The sequence below is a fragment of the Mesoplodon bidens genome (assembly GCF_964165515.1).
Source record: "Mesoplodon bidens genome assembly, chromosome: 15".
Taxonomy (NCBI): domain Eukaryota; kingdom Metazoa; phylum Chordata; class Mammalia; order Artiodactyla; family Ziphiidae; genus Mesoplodon; species Mesoplodon bidens.
In genome coordinates this window covers 87,150,366-87,165,050 of record NC_138171.1, presented here as the reverse complement: position 1 = coordinate 87,165,050, position 14,685 = coordinate 87,150,366, and the positions used below count along the sequence as shown (strand labels likewise).

Sequence of the window (14,685 nt, the reverse complement as noted above, 5' to 3'; positions counted from 1 at the left end):
CGAAGGGCACGGCCCCCACTCCACCTCCTGGGCACTGCTGGCTCTTTCGTAAAGACACACGAGTGACATCGGAAAGTGAGGCTGTGGCGCGGGGACCCCGTGGGCACAGCCCCTGGAGGGACCCTTGTTCTGCTGCGCCTCACGTCCGTCCTCCCCTCTGGACGCTGGGGGCGAGTGGGGCCATGCAGGTACCTCTGTCCCGGCTCTTGGCATCCGGCTGTCCTGGCGGACAGTGGGGGCTTTTTAATTCATCCAGGCTGCGGTTCTGCTGCACCCTCCTGGGCGGCCAGTCAGCTGCCACCAGCGATCCCCCGACGACGTCCCGGGCACCCGCCCTGGGAGGCAAGCTCTCTGCGTTCCTGCTCAGCTCACCTTCCCCGCTCCCGCCGCCACGGCTGGCCAGGAGCCCTGAGCCCCGCTGCCGCCGCTGGCGGAGCTGAGGCCCAAGCCTTTCCCTCCCCACAGCGAGTGTCAGGCTGGCTGTGTCCTGGTCCTGGGAGGACAGCAGGCTTTGCAGCGCGCAGCTGGGACGCTGGCGAGGATGCTGGCAGTGGTCCGCCCCAGACTGTTAAGGTTGTCCACACACTGGGCCTCGCGTCGCCTTGGGGCCTTAGAGGGGCTTCTCCATCCACCACGTGTCCGGGGAGGCTCCAGCGCCCCTGCACAGGGCTGGGGGCAGGGGGACTCCCTCTGGGACGAGGCCCTGCAGGGCAGGCCCCTCCTGGGGGGCCCGGGTCTGGATGTGGGTGTGTGGGCCGTGGCACTGCAGGGTGAGGAGAGGGGTGGGTCTGCCGCCAGCTCCTGCCCACCCCCCTGCACGTCAGACTTGGCTCCATCACCAGGGGGCAGTCCAGCAACAGCCTCCTGCACCTTCTCTCCTGTACCGGAAGGGCGTCCCTGCTCCCGGCCAGTCCTCTACCCGCTTCTCTCCCGCCGCCGTGTGTCTGGTTTCCCTCCGCAGCCCCCAGGGCCGAGGCCCCCGAAAGCCTGCACTCTGGGAGCGGAGTGGCCTGAAACCAGAGACATGAACACCGGGGGATTTGGCGTAAACTCATTAAACCCCATGAACCCGCCTGCCGAATGATCCCAGCCTGCGCCTGCCTGGTCTTTTAATCTCGTCCGGGCCTCGGGATAATTTGTTTAGCTGTGCCGATCAGTTGAAGGTTGATTCAATTGGACTAGGGTTATTTATTTGTGCCCGGATTTGCTAAGTGTCATTGGAGGTACATGAGGTCTTCATTACGGTGGCGAGATGGCTTCATTAGGGTGACGGCCACTCCTGCCCTCCACCCCCCCGCCCTTCTCCGAGCACCCAGGCCCCCTCCCGCCTAGGGAGGGCATGGCAGCCTTGGGGGGCTGGTTCCCTGGTGCAGCGTGGCTTGGGGGGTGAGCACTGCGTTGAGGGTCCAGAGACCCAGGTTCTGATCCATGCTCTATGTTGACCACCTGTGGTTCTGCTCAGGAAATGGTCACTCCTAAATGAGTTTGGGTGACCTGCTCTCCTGCAGTCATCCCCCTGGAAGGACCCTAAAGGCATCCACCTCCCCATGCCTCAGTTTTCCCATCCACAAACTGGGAACACCCACCTTCCCTCTTGCCGCCTCCGGGGTGGGCTGCATAGTCTGCGAGGCCCTGTGACTTGTGCACTTGGGCGCCAAGGTCACAGGGAGGGCAGGTGGGGTCCGCGGGCTGGCAGAGCGCACTGCCCAGAGCTAGGCTCTCTCTCCAGGCAGCTGGGAATGATGGATGGTGCTGCGGGGCCGCCCTGGATGAGCAGACCTGGCAGTTTGCCGCTCTCCTGCCCTGGGGTCAGACGCCCGGCTGGTTCCTCTCCCCCGTCCTGTGTCCTCCTAGCCCGTCCTGGGCATCGACTCTGGGGCTTGTGCCTGGGGCCGTGGGCGGGCACAGGGCTGCTCCCCGGGTGCCCCCCTCCCAGCCAGCAGGCTCTCTGGCACAGAGCAGGCACCGAGGATAAGAGAGTTCTGGGTGGAGCTGGAGGGCCCGGGCCACAGGCTAGAGCGACCGAGGTCAGCGGAGGCGAGCAAGGGGTGGGGGTGCCCGCCAAGGAGTACCCGCCGTGCCCCGAGATTGCCAAGAGGGCTGGAGTGCTGGCCGTCCTTCCCCATCGCTGATGTAGGAGCCCAGAGCAGGGGAGGGTGGGCAAAGGGTCCCGGGGCAAAGATCCTCTCCATGCTCCCCACCCAGGGGCACCCCAGAACCAGCGGGCTTGTCCTTCCATCTCTTCCAGGAGAGGAACCAGAGCCATAGACAAGCGTCCCCCTGGGTGGTATTTCCTAAGCGAATACCCTGTGCTCTAAGAGCTCAGTGGGTCTCAGCAGCTTAGGCTGATCCCTTACCTGAACCTGGGGGAATCTGAGGCCCAGAGAGGGGAAGGAGTGCCCCCAAGGTCACACAGCGCACCAGGGGCAGAGCAGGGACCACCGTTGAGGGCCACACGAGGAAGACACTGGTAGTGACCCAGGAGCCAAGCCCTCCGTCTATAGACATCGATTTGTTAAGGCTCAGAGAGGTTAGGTGACCTTTCTAGAGCGGTTGTCCGGGGCTGCACAGCTGCTCCGCTGAAGGACTGACTGCAGACCTGTCTGCTTCTGCACCCAACCCTGTACCTCCCTGAGCAAGACAGGCAGCAGGGCTGTCCTGGGAGAGACTTGGGGGTCTCCCTGGAAGCCAGCCCTGAGAGGAGGGTCTGAGAAGGAGTGCTGTCACTGGAAGCTGCTCTCAGGGCAGGGGGCAGTAAGTGGACGGCTGCGGCCCCCCCCTGCTCAGGGCCCGGGGCGACACTGTGGAGCATCCCTCAAAGCCATCCCCCTCCAGGTACTGGAGGTATTTCTACACCAGCTCCATCAGGCGCTGGTGAGTATCTGTGTCCTGGACCATCTCCTCCTGGGATGTCTCATGGTCCTCATGTCACCAGGAGGAGACACCAGATGGAAAAACTGAGGCTCAGAGAGTCTTGACTGGGTCAGAGCCCAAAGCAGCCACACCAAGAAGCCTTCCATCCTTTTCTCCAGCTGGGTCCCACCCTTCATTAGGCTCCTGTCCCACCAGGCCGTGAGCCCCCCAGGGAAGGGTTTGTTTCTAACTCACCTGAATGCCCCCAGCTGCCCGCATGCTCTGGGCCCCAGGAAAGGGTCAGTCGTGTCGTGGGTTGGTATCTGGATGGTCTGTCGCTGTGTGTTCCAGTTTGCTATATGACAAACCATACAACAACGATTTTACTATAGCTCATGACTTTGTGGGTCAGGAATCCGGGCTGGGCTCAGGTGGGCGGTTCTGCTCCACGTGGCATTGATGAGAGGCCACCTGGGGCAGTGTTTGTCCTTCTGTGACTGGCTTATTTCACTGAGCCTCATGTCTTCCAGGTTCATCCATGCTGTAGCAGGTGTCAGAAGTTCCTTCCTTTTTAAGGCTGGTGTGGATGGACCACATTTTATTATCCATTCATCCACTGATGGTCACTTGGGGTTGTTTCACTTTTTGGCTACGGTGAATAATGGCGCTGTGACCATGGGTGTACACGTATCTGAGTCTGAGTCCCCGTACGCTCTTTTTTTTTTTTTTGGCCGTGCCACATGGCATGTGGGATCTTAGTTCCCTGGTCAAGGAGCCAATCCATGCCCCCTGAAGTGGAAATGTGGAGTCCTAACCACTGGACCACCAGGGAAGGTCCCCCGCCATACACTCTTGAGCCCACAGATTAAGGGGAGGGGGTGCAGGCTCCACATCAACAGGAGGAGGGCAAGGACTCGCAGCATCTTTGGTCCGCCCCGCCGTGCTGTGCAGAGAGAGGTTGCCTGGACACCTTGGGTCGCGTAGCAAATGGGGAGCCAGCAGAAGAGATGGCAGGTGGTGGAGGAGAGGGGAGCTGGGGGCCCGGGGTCTGGGGTCTGGGAGGACGGGTGGGAAGCAAAAGGGGCCTGAGAAGTGAAAGCAGGGGCTGGAAGCCTCTGGAGAGGGCGGGGCTGTGGTCCTCAGGTCTGGCCAAGGGGGGTGTGGTTTCAGAGGACACAGGCGGCCTGGGTGTGAGTCTGGGCTCTGCCGTCCAGGAGCTCTGTGACCTGAGCTCTCAAATGCCCTCCCTTGGGAGGTGGGGGGAACTAGCACAGCTGCCCCCCCAGGATGTAGAGAGGATTCAGCGGGAACTCCTGCAGGCCTCTCGCCTGGCTGTCAGTCAGCCGGGTGACGAGAGGGGCCGTAGACTCACCTCCAAGGGCCCGAGGTTATGCCCACACGGATCAAAGTCGGCAGGGCTGGGGGCTGGGGGCAGGCGGCTTCCCAGAGGACCAGGCAGAGAAGGGCTGGTGGTTCCCTCTGGTGTAGCAGGGCTCACCCACCTGTGGCAGCGTCCTGGGAGCCTCCTTCTCAAGGCCGTGGTGCTGGGCCGGCTCCCTTCCCGGGGCCCCTGCCCTCGGAAGGCTGGACCAGCTTCCTTACTGGGACAGGGCCGATCGGGGGAGCCTTCCAGGGCCTTCTCGCGTCAAACTTGGGAATGGGTAACATCCATCCCACGCCATGCCAGTGGCAAAGGGAGGGGAAACAGACTGCATCTTGGTGGAGAGAACCACTGTGGCCGTACCTGCAGGCAGTTCCCCCAGAGTCCCGGCCACGAGAGTGCTGGGCGTGATGCCCCCCCACCATGGGCTGGGGCCGGGAGCCCCTGACTCTGGCGGGGGTGGGGACGCTGGGGCCTGAGAAAACAGCACTGGAGCGGCCGCGGCGCTCAGCCCGTGATGTACGAGGGGTGACCAAGTCAGCCAGGCTGGACCCGCCGGCCAGGAGTGGGTGTCCTGCCCTGGCACCTGGAGGGCTGAGGCTGGGTGGGGGAAGCACCTTCCTCGGGTCGCTCCCTCCCACCCGCTCCCCGAGCAGAATCCCGCCCGCACCGTCTCCCCGAACCTGCCTTTCCTTGCACGTCAGCCAGTTCCGATTCCCCCAAGGCTGCCTCACCAAATATTCCTTCTTTCTCATCACCATAATTCTTCATTTGTAGGTTAAGCTGCACCTGGGGTTCTCAGAAATCCACTCACTCCCTTGCAACTTGCCAACTTCTCCAATGTCTCGTCCTCCTCTGCCTCCTTCCTTCTTCTTCTGGAGGAGGAACCTGGCCACGGCGGCGGTGTGGGGGCTGCGTGGGGAGGGTGGCAGCTGCCGGTGCCACCTGTAGGACTTTGCCTGGAAACGGTGGGGCTAAAGCCACGCTCCCAGCTGGAGAGAAGGCAGCCCGGTCTGTCTGTCCACCCTTTCCAGGCACCGTGGACTAGAAAGATTAGTCAGGCCTGACCAACATTTTCCAGCACCTTCCACGTGCCAGGAGCTCTCTTCGTGCCCTGGTGATATTGTTGAACACTGAAGACCACACCCCCTGCGGTCCCCATTTTGTCCCCAGAGAACCAGGCTCAGGAAGGCGTGTGACTGGCCCCAGGTCAACTGGACGGTGACAAACAGAGTGGGATTCCAGCTTGGTTGGGAAGAGGAGACCAGTGGCTAGGAAGCTATGGCACAGAGGGCTCGTGGCCTTGGGGTGGCACCCCCGGCAGGGGCCCAGCACAGGCAGAGCAGGCGGTAGGGAAGCTCGATGTCCCGTGAAGGAGCAGAAGCCAAGGCTGGGGCTGGGTCCCGTCCTCCCTGCAGCCCGTCAGAGCCCTCGGCCTCGGGGGACTCTGCTCACCTGCAGCGGCGCCCGGGGAGGTTGTCAGGGGGGCGGCAGGGCCTGTCGGTCAGGCCGAGTGCTGGCGGGGCGGAGGCAGGAGCCCTCCAGAGACTGGGAACAAGGCCAGAGCCCAGGCGGACTGGGCACCTCGGGGCCTGGGGAAGCTGTCACCTAGCAGGGCTGGCAGGGAGCCGCACAGGAGAAGAGGCCTGATTGACTGCAGACCCCAAGCCCAGAGGCACCCCCGCTGCTATTCCCCCAGTTCCTGCCTTTCTGAGATGGTCCAGGGCCCCCCTCCCGCCCCACAGCAAGAGGGCCGGAGCCCCAGGCCAAGGGTGCTGTTTCCTCCCTCCCTCCCTCCCACCCAAGCAGCCAGCGCCCATCAGGACAGGGAGGGAGCTCTGCTGGGCGTGGGGATATGGTGGTGACACGATCACAAAGGCCACCGTTTAGCAGGAGAGGGAACAAACCGGGAACAACAGGTCCGTAATGTGTGCTCCGGGGCTGAGCCTGTGGGAGGGGTAACGGGGCCGCCGGCCTGGGCTGCAGGCCTGGGGAGTCTCTGATGAAGGGAGATGAAGGGACATTTGGGCTGGGCCAGCGGGGAGGCGAGCAGGCCATGGGGACGGAGACGAGGAATCAGCTGTGTGAGGGCCTGACGATGGGGGGTGGGGACACAGGTGAGATGGGAGGCTGCCATTCACTGAGCAGCTGTGTCCTGGGCCAGCAGGTGGGGTGGGGCAGGGGCAGGGCCCCGCACTGCACTGTCCCCTCCCCCGGCCCCCACAGGCAGCTCCTCATCCACGATGCCTGCCCGCCCGGCTGGAACAGGCCTGAGTCCTGGGGGAGGGCTGTGAGGACACAGACAAGCCTCTCTCCTCAGATGACAGTATCGCGCGTCACTGACAGGAAGCGGCTCTGCGCTTCCCACAGACCCTGAGGGGTTGGGCTGTGTGTTTTTAACCCATTATACAGATTATTATTCCATTAGTGGAGTCACACAGTGGGGGCCGCGGGACTTTCATCTCCAAAAGGCCTTGCGAACATTGATCACTAAAAATTAATTAAAGCATTCTAATCTCCAAATGCCTCTAGGCTGCAATATCCCCTTCCTGTGTCGGCTGAGAGAAACACAGCCCTGGAAACACAGCCCTGGTTACGGGAAGCTCCTGGTGGGGGCATCGTTCACAAGGCAGTGGGGCAGAAGTCAGACGGGGGGAGAAGGGGTGAGCGGCCCTGTCCCTCCAGCCCGTCCCTCCGGCCCCTGTCCCTCCGGCCCGTCCCTCCGGCCATGCTGTACTGGGGGTGGAGCCCAGTTCTATGCTGAGGTCTCGTGCCCCCCCGCAGGGAAGCCGTTTGCCAGCCTTGAGGGGCTGTGTCCCTCTGCTTCTGCTACATCCCCGGGTGGATTTGAGGAGGAGAGGCTGCGTGATGCTGGACGACCTCCCACCCCAGACCCCCATTTCTCATCAGTCACTTGGTCTCTGGGACCCCTTCCCGTCCTGATTCCCCCAAATCTGAGAGAAGCTTCTGGCACCCTGCTGCCTTGCCAGGCTGACTCTCTGGTGTAAACTCCAATTCAGCCAGAAGGTTGAACTAATAATGCAGGTTCTCCGGATTCATTATGTTCCCCGGGTTTCTCTCCCCTTGGGAGCCCTTGATGTCAGATGAGCAGATTTGGGGAAGCAGAGTGGCCAGGCGGCGGGCCGTCCTCAGGGTGGACCAGGGCAGGCTCAGTAGGTGTCGGATGCAAAGGCCCGGGGGCCTTCTGCCTGGGTGCTGTGTGCCTGGCGTGTGGACGTGTGTGTGCATGGTGTGTGTGGCCCCTACCACCCAAGATTCAGAAAGCCAGGGCTGTCCAGGCCTTCAGGGCCTGATGCGTGCTTGGGGATGGGCATGCCCAGCCACGTGCCCCAAACACATGGAGAAGGGGTTAGGCCTAGTCTTGGGACTATTGGGAGGATGCTGATGAAGCACGGTTTTGCAGGCCCCAGGGGGGCAGGGGACAGTCCTGGTTAGTCCTGAGTTAGCAGAGTGCAGGGGGTCAGGGAACTCTCAACCAGGCCTCAGGTTGGTCCCACACCTGGGCTGGTGGCAGGACTGGAGTGGACATCTGGTGAGCAGGCGGCCATGGCTGAGGGTCTCCCATCGGAGACCAGGGTGGGGCGTGCTGATTCAGGACTCCAGAGAAGGGCTCTGATGATGGTGCCACCACGCTGGCAGTGACTGACAGCTGCTTGTGTCAAGCTTGTGGGTGTGCGGGGTGGGATTCTGCGGAGTAGCGATCAGCAGGGGAGGCTCTGGAGTGACGCTGGCAAGGCCACGCGAACCAGACCCCAGTCAGGAACTGGGAACCAGAGCCTTGCAGAAGGAGCCGCAGTGCTGCGTCTGGGGTGAGGGTCGCCTGGCCTCCCATCCTGGCGTGGCCTCTGAGGCGCTGCGCACCCCCGGTGAGTCAGTCCCTGTCTCTGAATGGCAGCGTCCTTGTAGGCAAGGCCTGAACTCTGAGGTGCTCTAAGAGGTAGAAATCGTGCATGTAAAACACTAGCCCAGGGCCCGCCTGGTCCGAGGAGGAACACAGCCCATCGGGGTACTTAGTGGCTGATCGTTGACCTGTTTATGGAGCGGGCCTTCTCCAGGGCTGGGGAGCGTGAATGCGCACGGCTGCCTCCAAGGACTTACCTCCGCGCTGAACGGACAGACGTTCGACAAACAGCTCCAATCTAGTGCGCTCAGTGCTGTGATGGGGAAAGAGGGGCCGTGGGTGCCCAGAACGGGGGTGGGGTTCTCAGGGGAAAGTGCCACGAAGAGCTCTCTCAGCTCAGACCTAATGAGTGAGTAGCTCTTCTCCAGGTGAAGCTGTGTAGAGAGTTATGGAAGGAGGAGGCGGCGTGTGCATAGGCCTAGGGAGAAAGAGTACGCGCAGACCAGGAGCTGATAATGGTGGTGACTGTGACGGTGATGATGATGATGGGGATGGGGATAATGGTGATGTTGATTGTGGAGATGATGATGGTGATGATAATAGTGATGGTGATGGTGATGATAGAGGTAATAGTGATGGTGGTGGAGATGATAATGATGATGTTTGTGGTGATGATGGTGATGACGGTGATGATGGAGGTAATGGTGACCGTGATGACGATGGTGACGATGGTGATGACGGCAGTGATGCTGAGACAGCAGTGGCCGCAGCCTCCTCCACCCCTGGTCAGGGGTCCAGGTCAGCTGAGGGGACCAGGACAAGAGTGCTGGCTAGTTAGGGACTTGGCTGACTTTTCCCATGCTCCTTTGCTCTCTGATCCCTCCGCCTTTTCCATGGTCCCGTGCAGACTATACCCCCTGGGCTCCTCCTGTCTGTCCTTAGACAGGGCTTTGGTTTATGCTATGTCCCATCCCAGGGATGAGGACCACCCAGGCTTCAATGTCCCTCAGCTGTATCCCAAGTCCTCCACGGATGGCCACTCCCAGTTGGTCAGTTGGGGGGGGTGAGTTTCCATCTTGGAAGGGCAGGCCACCTCTCCCTCGTCCCCTCACCAGAGCAGCCCCTACAATCAGGCGATAGCTGGCGGCTGCTGGGCCGCTGTTTCCAAGGCTGGCTGCAGTCAGGCAGGACTGAGCCCTCTGACTCTCCCCTAGACCCATCCTCCTGGACCCAGCAGCATCTTCCCAACTTCTTCCTTAAGAGCACGTAATTGGGATTTGAAATGGAGATCAATTTGGAGGTTCTAGAAATCCTGTAGGGACCCCATGTGGCCATGGTGCCGTTTCTATTGGAAACGAACCAGTCTGTGAGCTTCTGCCCCTAACTGGCCCCCAGCCCACGTGGGTACTGGTTGGGGAGCCCATGCTCCCCTTCCACCTGGGACAAGGAGCTGCACAGGACGCAGGCCCTTCCAGAGCTGTGGCCTGGTTGTTCTCCCCATGCTTTCTAGTCTCCTCCAGACCCTCCAAAGGCGTCCATGCCCCGCCCTGGCCTCCCCCCTCACACCACACCCTGCATCAGGCACTCAGTGGGTGCCAGGCATGGGGCTATGCTCACCTTAGGCCCACGAGGCAGACCTCTCCAACCTCTGAGCCCGAACGCTTAGCCACGAGGCCACGGGCCCAGCTCACCCCCGCCTCCCACTGTGTTCCAGCCACATGAGCCCCCCCTCAGTCCTGCTCTTGTGTAGTGGCACAACATTCTGACACTAGCAAAACAATCATCCTTTCGTGTTCCCTGATGCCTCCCATCTCTGAGGCTGAGCCCTGAGCTGCCTCAAGGCCCCTGGGTGGGGAGGAGGGAGGATCCCATCCAGGACAGACAGGTGAAAGAAAGGTCAGCCCAGGGTGCAGAGCCAGCTCACAGCGAGGGGAATGGTTGGGACAGCCAGGCTCTGTGAGTGAGAACATCCTCTCGGTTCCCTGGACTCCAATTTAGCATTTCAATGGCCAGGGCTGGCAGTGATGTCCTTGAGTCTTGCTGATGAGTGAGGGCGAGAGAATCCTGGATGGGGTGCAGTAAAGGGGAGTTCCGGTCCTGGTGACGGTGGAGAGGCAGGGAGGTGGGGATGGGGTCGGGGGGAGTAGCCAGGATCTCTGGCATCCAAGGGGCTTTGGGTGTGGGGACACACGAGAACTTGGGGGCTTCCGCCCTCGTGCAGCGTGGGGAGACTGAAGGCCCCTCGGCTGTGCCCTGCCCACTTCTGACACAACATAGGCAGGAAGAAGCCAGGAAGATGGGCAGGACAGGGTCCTGGCTCCGCGTGCCCTGTGTGGGTGTTCAGTACACTTGGAAGTCCCGGAGGCTGCAGATCAGCAGGGAAGGGCCATCAGGGATGGAGAGGCCACAGCCTGGGCGGACGTTGTGACCGGGGCAGACGGCCTTGAGAGAGGACGATGCGGAGCCGTCCTCGTGAACGTGGCAGCAGCGTGGATGCCCAGCCGTCCCCGCAGACGTCCCTGCAGGACCTGATACGCTCACCAGCTTGGCAAGCAGCCCCCAGCGTTTAATCTGTGGGAGAAGCGACCTTTTATATTTCAGATCACATGAAGTTAATTTGCACTCCAAGTTCAAGAGAGCTCCTGAGAAGGTACAAATGTGATTTTTTAACAGCTGTTCCTGAAGGACTCAACATGACAGAAATGATGAGAAGTGAGGATTCATTTTTAGAGAGAAAGAGATGCTCTCTCCCCAGAGCCAGCCCTGGATGGCGGCCATCAGATGAGAAGAGCTGCGGGAGCGTGGGGGGCCCACTGCTCACCCTGTACGGTGTCCCTGACCCACGGCTGTCCTCTTGCTGCTTGAATACTACCAGTGATGGAGAGCTCACCACCTTGAGGGCAGCCACATCTAATGCTGGTCGGGTTGGCTGTGGGAAAGTCTCTCCAGTGTGGGGTCCAATCTGTTCCGTTGATTGTGCTCTGCCCTCTGAAGATGTACAAATCACACCCCCTCCTGTCTGGTGTCTGAAGGTGGCCAGCTCATCCTCCCCTTCTGCTGACCACCTCCAGTTCCTTAACCGTGTGTCCTAAGCTGGTGTCCGGGGCCTCCCGTCTTGTCCCTGGGGGTGTTCTGATCTGCCAGTGTCCCTAAAGTCAGGCACTCAGAACCAATCAGAATGTTCCTTTTTCTGACCAACCGGCCAAGAGTCCTATCGCTTTCCTGCTTCTGGACACCGCACCTCCAGCCAGATGGCCAGAGATCATATTCAGCGTGACCTTCGAGGTGCGCTCCTGGCCCACCTGGTTGACATCCAGGGAGAAGCCACGTGTGACCGGTTCTGTGCCAATGGCGGTGGGAGGTTGGGCAGGGGACGTGGCTGCAGGAGCGGTAGGTCTAGTCCAGGCACCGAGCTGACACTGATGCGGGCTGTGGCTTTAGGGTGAACCCAGCTGTCATGTCTTCCCTGCCATCCTGCCCCAGACCCATCTGGGCCCTGATGATTGGACCAGGGCCGGTCACCTGACTTAAGCTAGACCAATCACATCAGCAGTTGGGGTCGTCCCTGCAGGTGGCTGCGGGGCAGCTTTATTCCCATGGGGTCTGGGAAATCGGATGTCCATGTGCAGAGAAAGAAGAGAGATGGGGTGGGGGAAGCCATGCGGAGAGAGGAGTAAAACGTGAGGCAAATGCAGAGAGGTGGGGGTGGGTGAGCACCCCCAGACCCCCCCTGTGACACCCGCCCTCCCAGCCACGTAGACCCACAAGGTCCCACGGGGAGGGAGAGGGGTGCTGGGGGTCTGGCCCTGAGCCCTTCTTGGTGCCAGGATTCTCCGGCGTCCTTGGGACCCACCTCAACCTTGCGGAAAGATCCAAGGCAACCCAAAGGCCTCACCTCTCAGGGTCCCACCCTCCTTGCTGCCCAGGGTAACACAGGCCAACAGCCAATGAGGGGCTGACAGCCCATTGCCTGGGGCTCCTGGAGGCTGTGTCATCTTGTAACTTTTGTAATTTTTTCCCACCACTCCTTGGGGATGTTTACTGGCTACTGGCCCCGTACCTGCCCAGGTGTGGAACCCGCCAGTTGGGGCCAGGGGAGGATTGTCCAGGCTGAGGCAGCACGATTCAATGCTTGGCCAAGAGTGGTTAAGACCAGCGTGGGCTCAGCCTTTCCTGGGCCCTGCTCTGGCATGAGCAAGGGGCCTGCCCTCTCTGAGCCTCCAGTCTGTCCCCTGCAGAACGGGGACAGTTATGTCTCCCACCTCACAGGCCTGCTGTGGCTGCTCTAGGAGCTCTAGGAGCCAGTGTAGGTAGAGAGCCTGGCATAGAACCAGTCCCGTGGAAGGCAGGTCCACGATAGGAGGATGCCTTGCAAGATGGTGCACTCACGTGGCTGGCAGGGGTGCTGGCAGAGGGCCAGAGGCCTTGGTTTCCCCTCCACGTGGGCCTCCGCCCGGCCCCCACTGCACCACCCCTGTGCTCCGGCGGCAGGCGCATTGCTTTTTATGATACCAGCCTCAGACATCAGACAGCATCTGTTATGAGCAGAATTGTGCCCCCTCCAAATTCGTGCGCCGGCGTCCTAACCCCTAGTAGCTCAGGATGCAGTTGTGGTGGAGACGGGGTCTTTAAAGAGAGAATTAAGGTAAAATGAGGTCATGTGTGTGGGTCCTAATCCAGTCTGACAGGTGTCCTAATAAGAAGGGGAGATTAGGACACAGACACACACGGAGGGACGACCACGTGAGGACACGGGAGAAGACGGCCATCTGCAAGCCAAGGAGAGAGGCCTTAGGAGGAATCACCCTGCCTACACCTGGATCTTCAGCCTCCAGAGCTGAGAGGACATAAATGTCTGCTGTTTACGCCGCCGGGTCTGTGGTATTTGTTACAGCTGCCACGCTGACCAAGAGCACCTCTCAGCTGCACTCTATCCATAAGGCGATCGGAGGCCTGCCCAGGCTGAAAGAGGGGCCACAGGTGACCCCACCCCTTCATGGGAAGGTTCTGGAAGGGCAGGTGGTCCGGGAATATCGATGGTGGGAAAGACCGTGTGCTACACTGACGCACACGGATTGCCCAGGAGCAGGACTCAGGCAGGTAGTGCGGAGGGGCGGGCAGCCGCGAGGAGGCCTGCTGCATCATAGACGCGGGCCGAGGGGGCGCAGCGCCGAGCGGGGCCTCCCCAAGCCGCCTAAACTGCCGGCTGCGAGGGTGGTTGACAAGAGGCGGCGGGGCCCGGGGCCCAGCGTGTAACACCCGACAGCACAGTCCCGCGGCCCCGGAGGCAGGAGGTGCAGCTGGAGAGCCGGCGCTTCCCATACTCAGCGAGGCGGAGGACGGAGAGGTCCCTCCGAGGACTGCCCGGCCCGGCCCGCCCCCAGGCCCCGGCCCCGGCCCCGGCCCGGCCCGGCCCCACCACGCCCCGGCTCTGCCGTCTCCGCTGCCGCCACGCCCCGCCCCGCGCCCCGGCTGTGCTGTCTTTGCCACGCACTTCCGACCCCACGAAACCCCTCTAGGCCGCCCGTGGCAGCCTCAGGTTTTGTGTGCCGTGCTGGGTCACGTCTCAGTGGGTTTTATTCCTCTCATTATGCTGTTTAACAGGCTGTTACAGCCTCTCAGACAGCGTGGGGAGGTGTTGTCAAAGGGAGAGGCTGGAAGACAGTGACTTAGGCGAAGGAGGGGCTTCTGGGCTGCGATTTCCCGGAGCAAAGCCGAGGCCCCGGGGTGGGCGGGCGACAGGAAACAGCTGCTGAGAGCCCCTCGGCGGGGTCTCCTTCAGGCCCCACCTGAGTGCACATGGGCTCGGGCAACGCCCAAACCGAGCTCGCCTTGAGGACTGGAAAACCAAGACTTCTCCCCTTTTTTGTCTGTTTCCTCTTCTCCCAGGTCCCTTGGGTCACCTCATTCATTCATTCACTCACTCATCCATGACAGAGCCCTTTGGTGCCAGAGGACGCAGAAATGAATGAGACAAAAAAATCCCAGTCTCCTGGCACCGACCAGACACAGCACAGACGCGTGCCCTAAAGCACCACTCTTGTTTCCTTTCTCTTATCTTCAAAATCGATTCCTTTTCAAGCAGTCCAGCAGTTCAAGTGGTTAAACACAGAATTACCCTACAACCCAGCAATTCCACTCCTTGATATTTGCCCACAAGAAAGGGAAACACATGTTCACAGCAGCATATTCACAACAGCCAAAAGGTGGAAAGAACCCCAATGTCCATCAGCCAATGAACAGATGATAAAATGTGGTCTGTTCACACAGAGGAATATTATTCAGCAACTAAAAAGGGACTGAGGTCCTGATACGTGCTTCAGCCTGGATGAATCTGAAAACGTGGTGCTCAGTGAAAAAAGCCCTCCACACAAGGCCCCAGAGTGTGTGATTCCATTTATGTGAAACGTGGTGAGCAGGGCTGGGAGGGGTGGGGGAATGGGGTGATGGCCGAGGAGTGCAGGAGTGCTTTCTGGGGTGATGAAAATGTTCTAAAATTGATTGTTGGTGGTGGGTGCACACCTCTAGGCAGGTACTAAAAACCTTCGAATTATGCGCTCCGAGTGGGTGATTTGTGCGTGAGTTATAT

The 14,685-nt window shown here is 60.7% G+C and overlaps 1 protein-coding gene across 2 annotated transcripts in view; it reads left to right on the top strand.

Moving 5' to 3' along the window:
- Positions 1–12,961, top strand: part of LOC308629242 (uncharacterized protein) — a 38,228-nt gene extending 25,267 nt beyond the window's left edge. The window contains exon 2 of one of the 2 annotated variants that reach the window (XR_014017640.1): positions 12,777–12,961. Coding sequence is in view for 1 of the 2 variants with exons in the window: in XM_081256849.1 (XP_081112975.1) it covers positions 5,012–5,185 (174 nt within the window). In the remaining variant the exon portion in view is untranslated. Of the gene's footprint in view, positions 1–5,011; positions 6,048–12,776 lie in introns of those variants that run through there. The other variant, XM_081256849.1, reaches the window with a different exon arrangement.
- Positions 12,962–14,685: the final 1,724 nt, after the last annotated feature.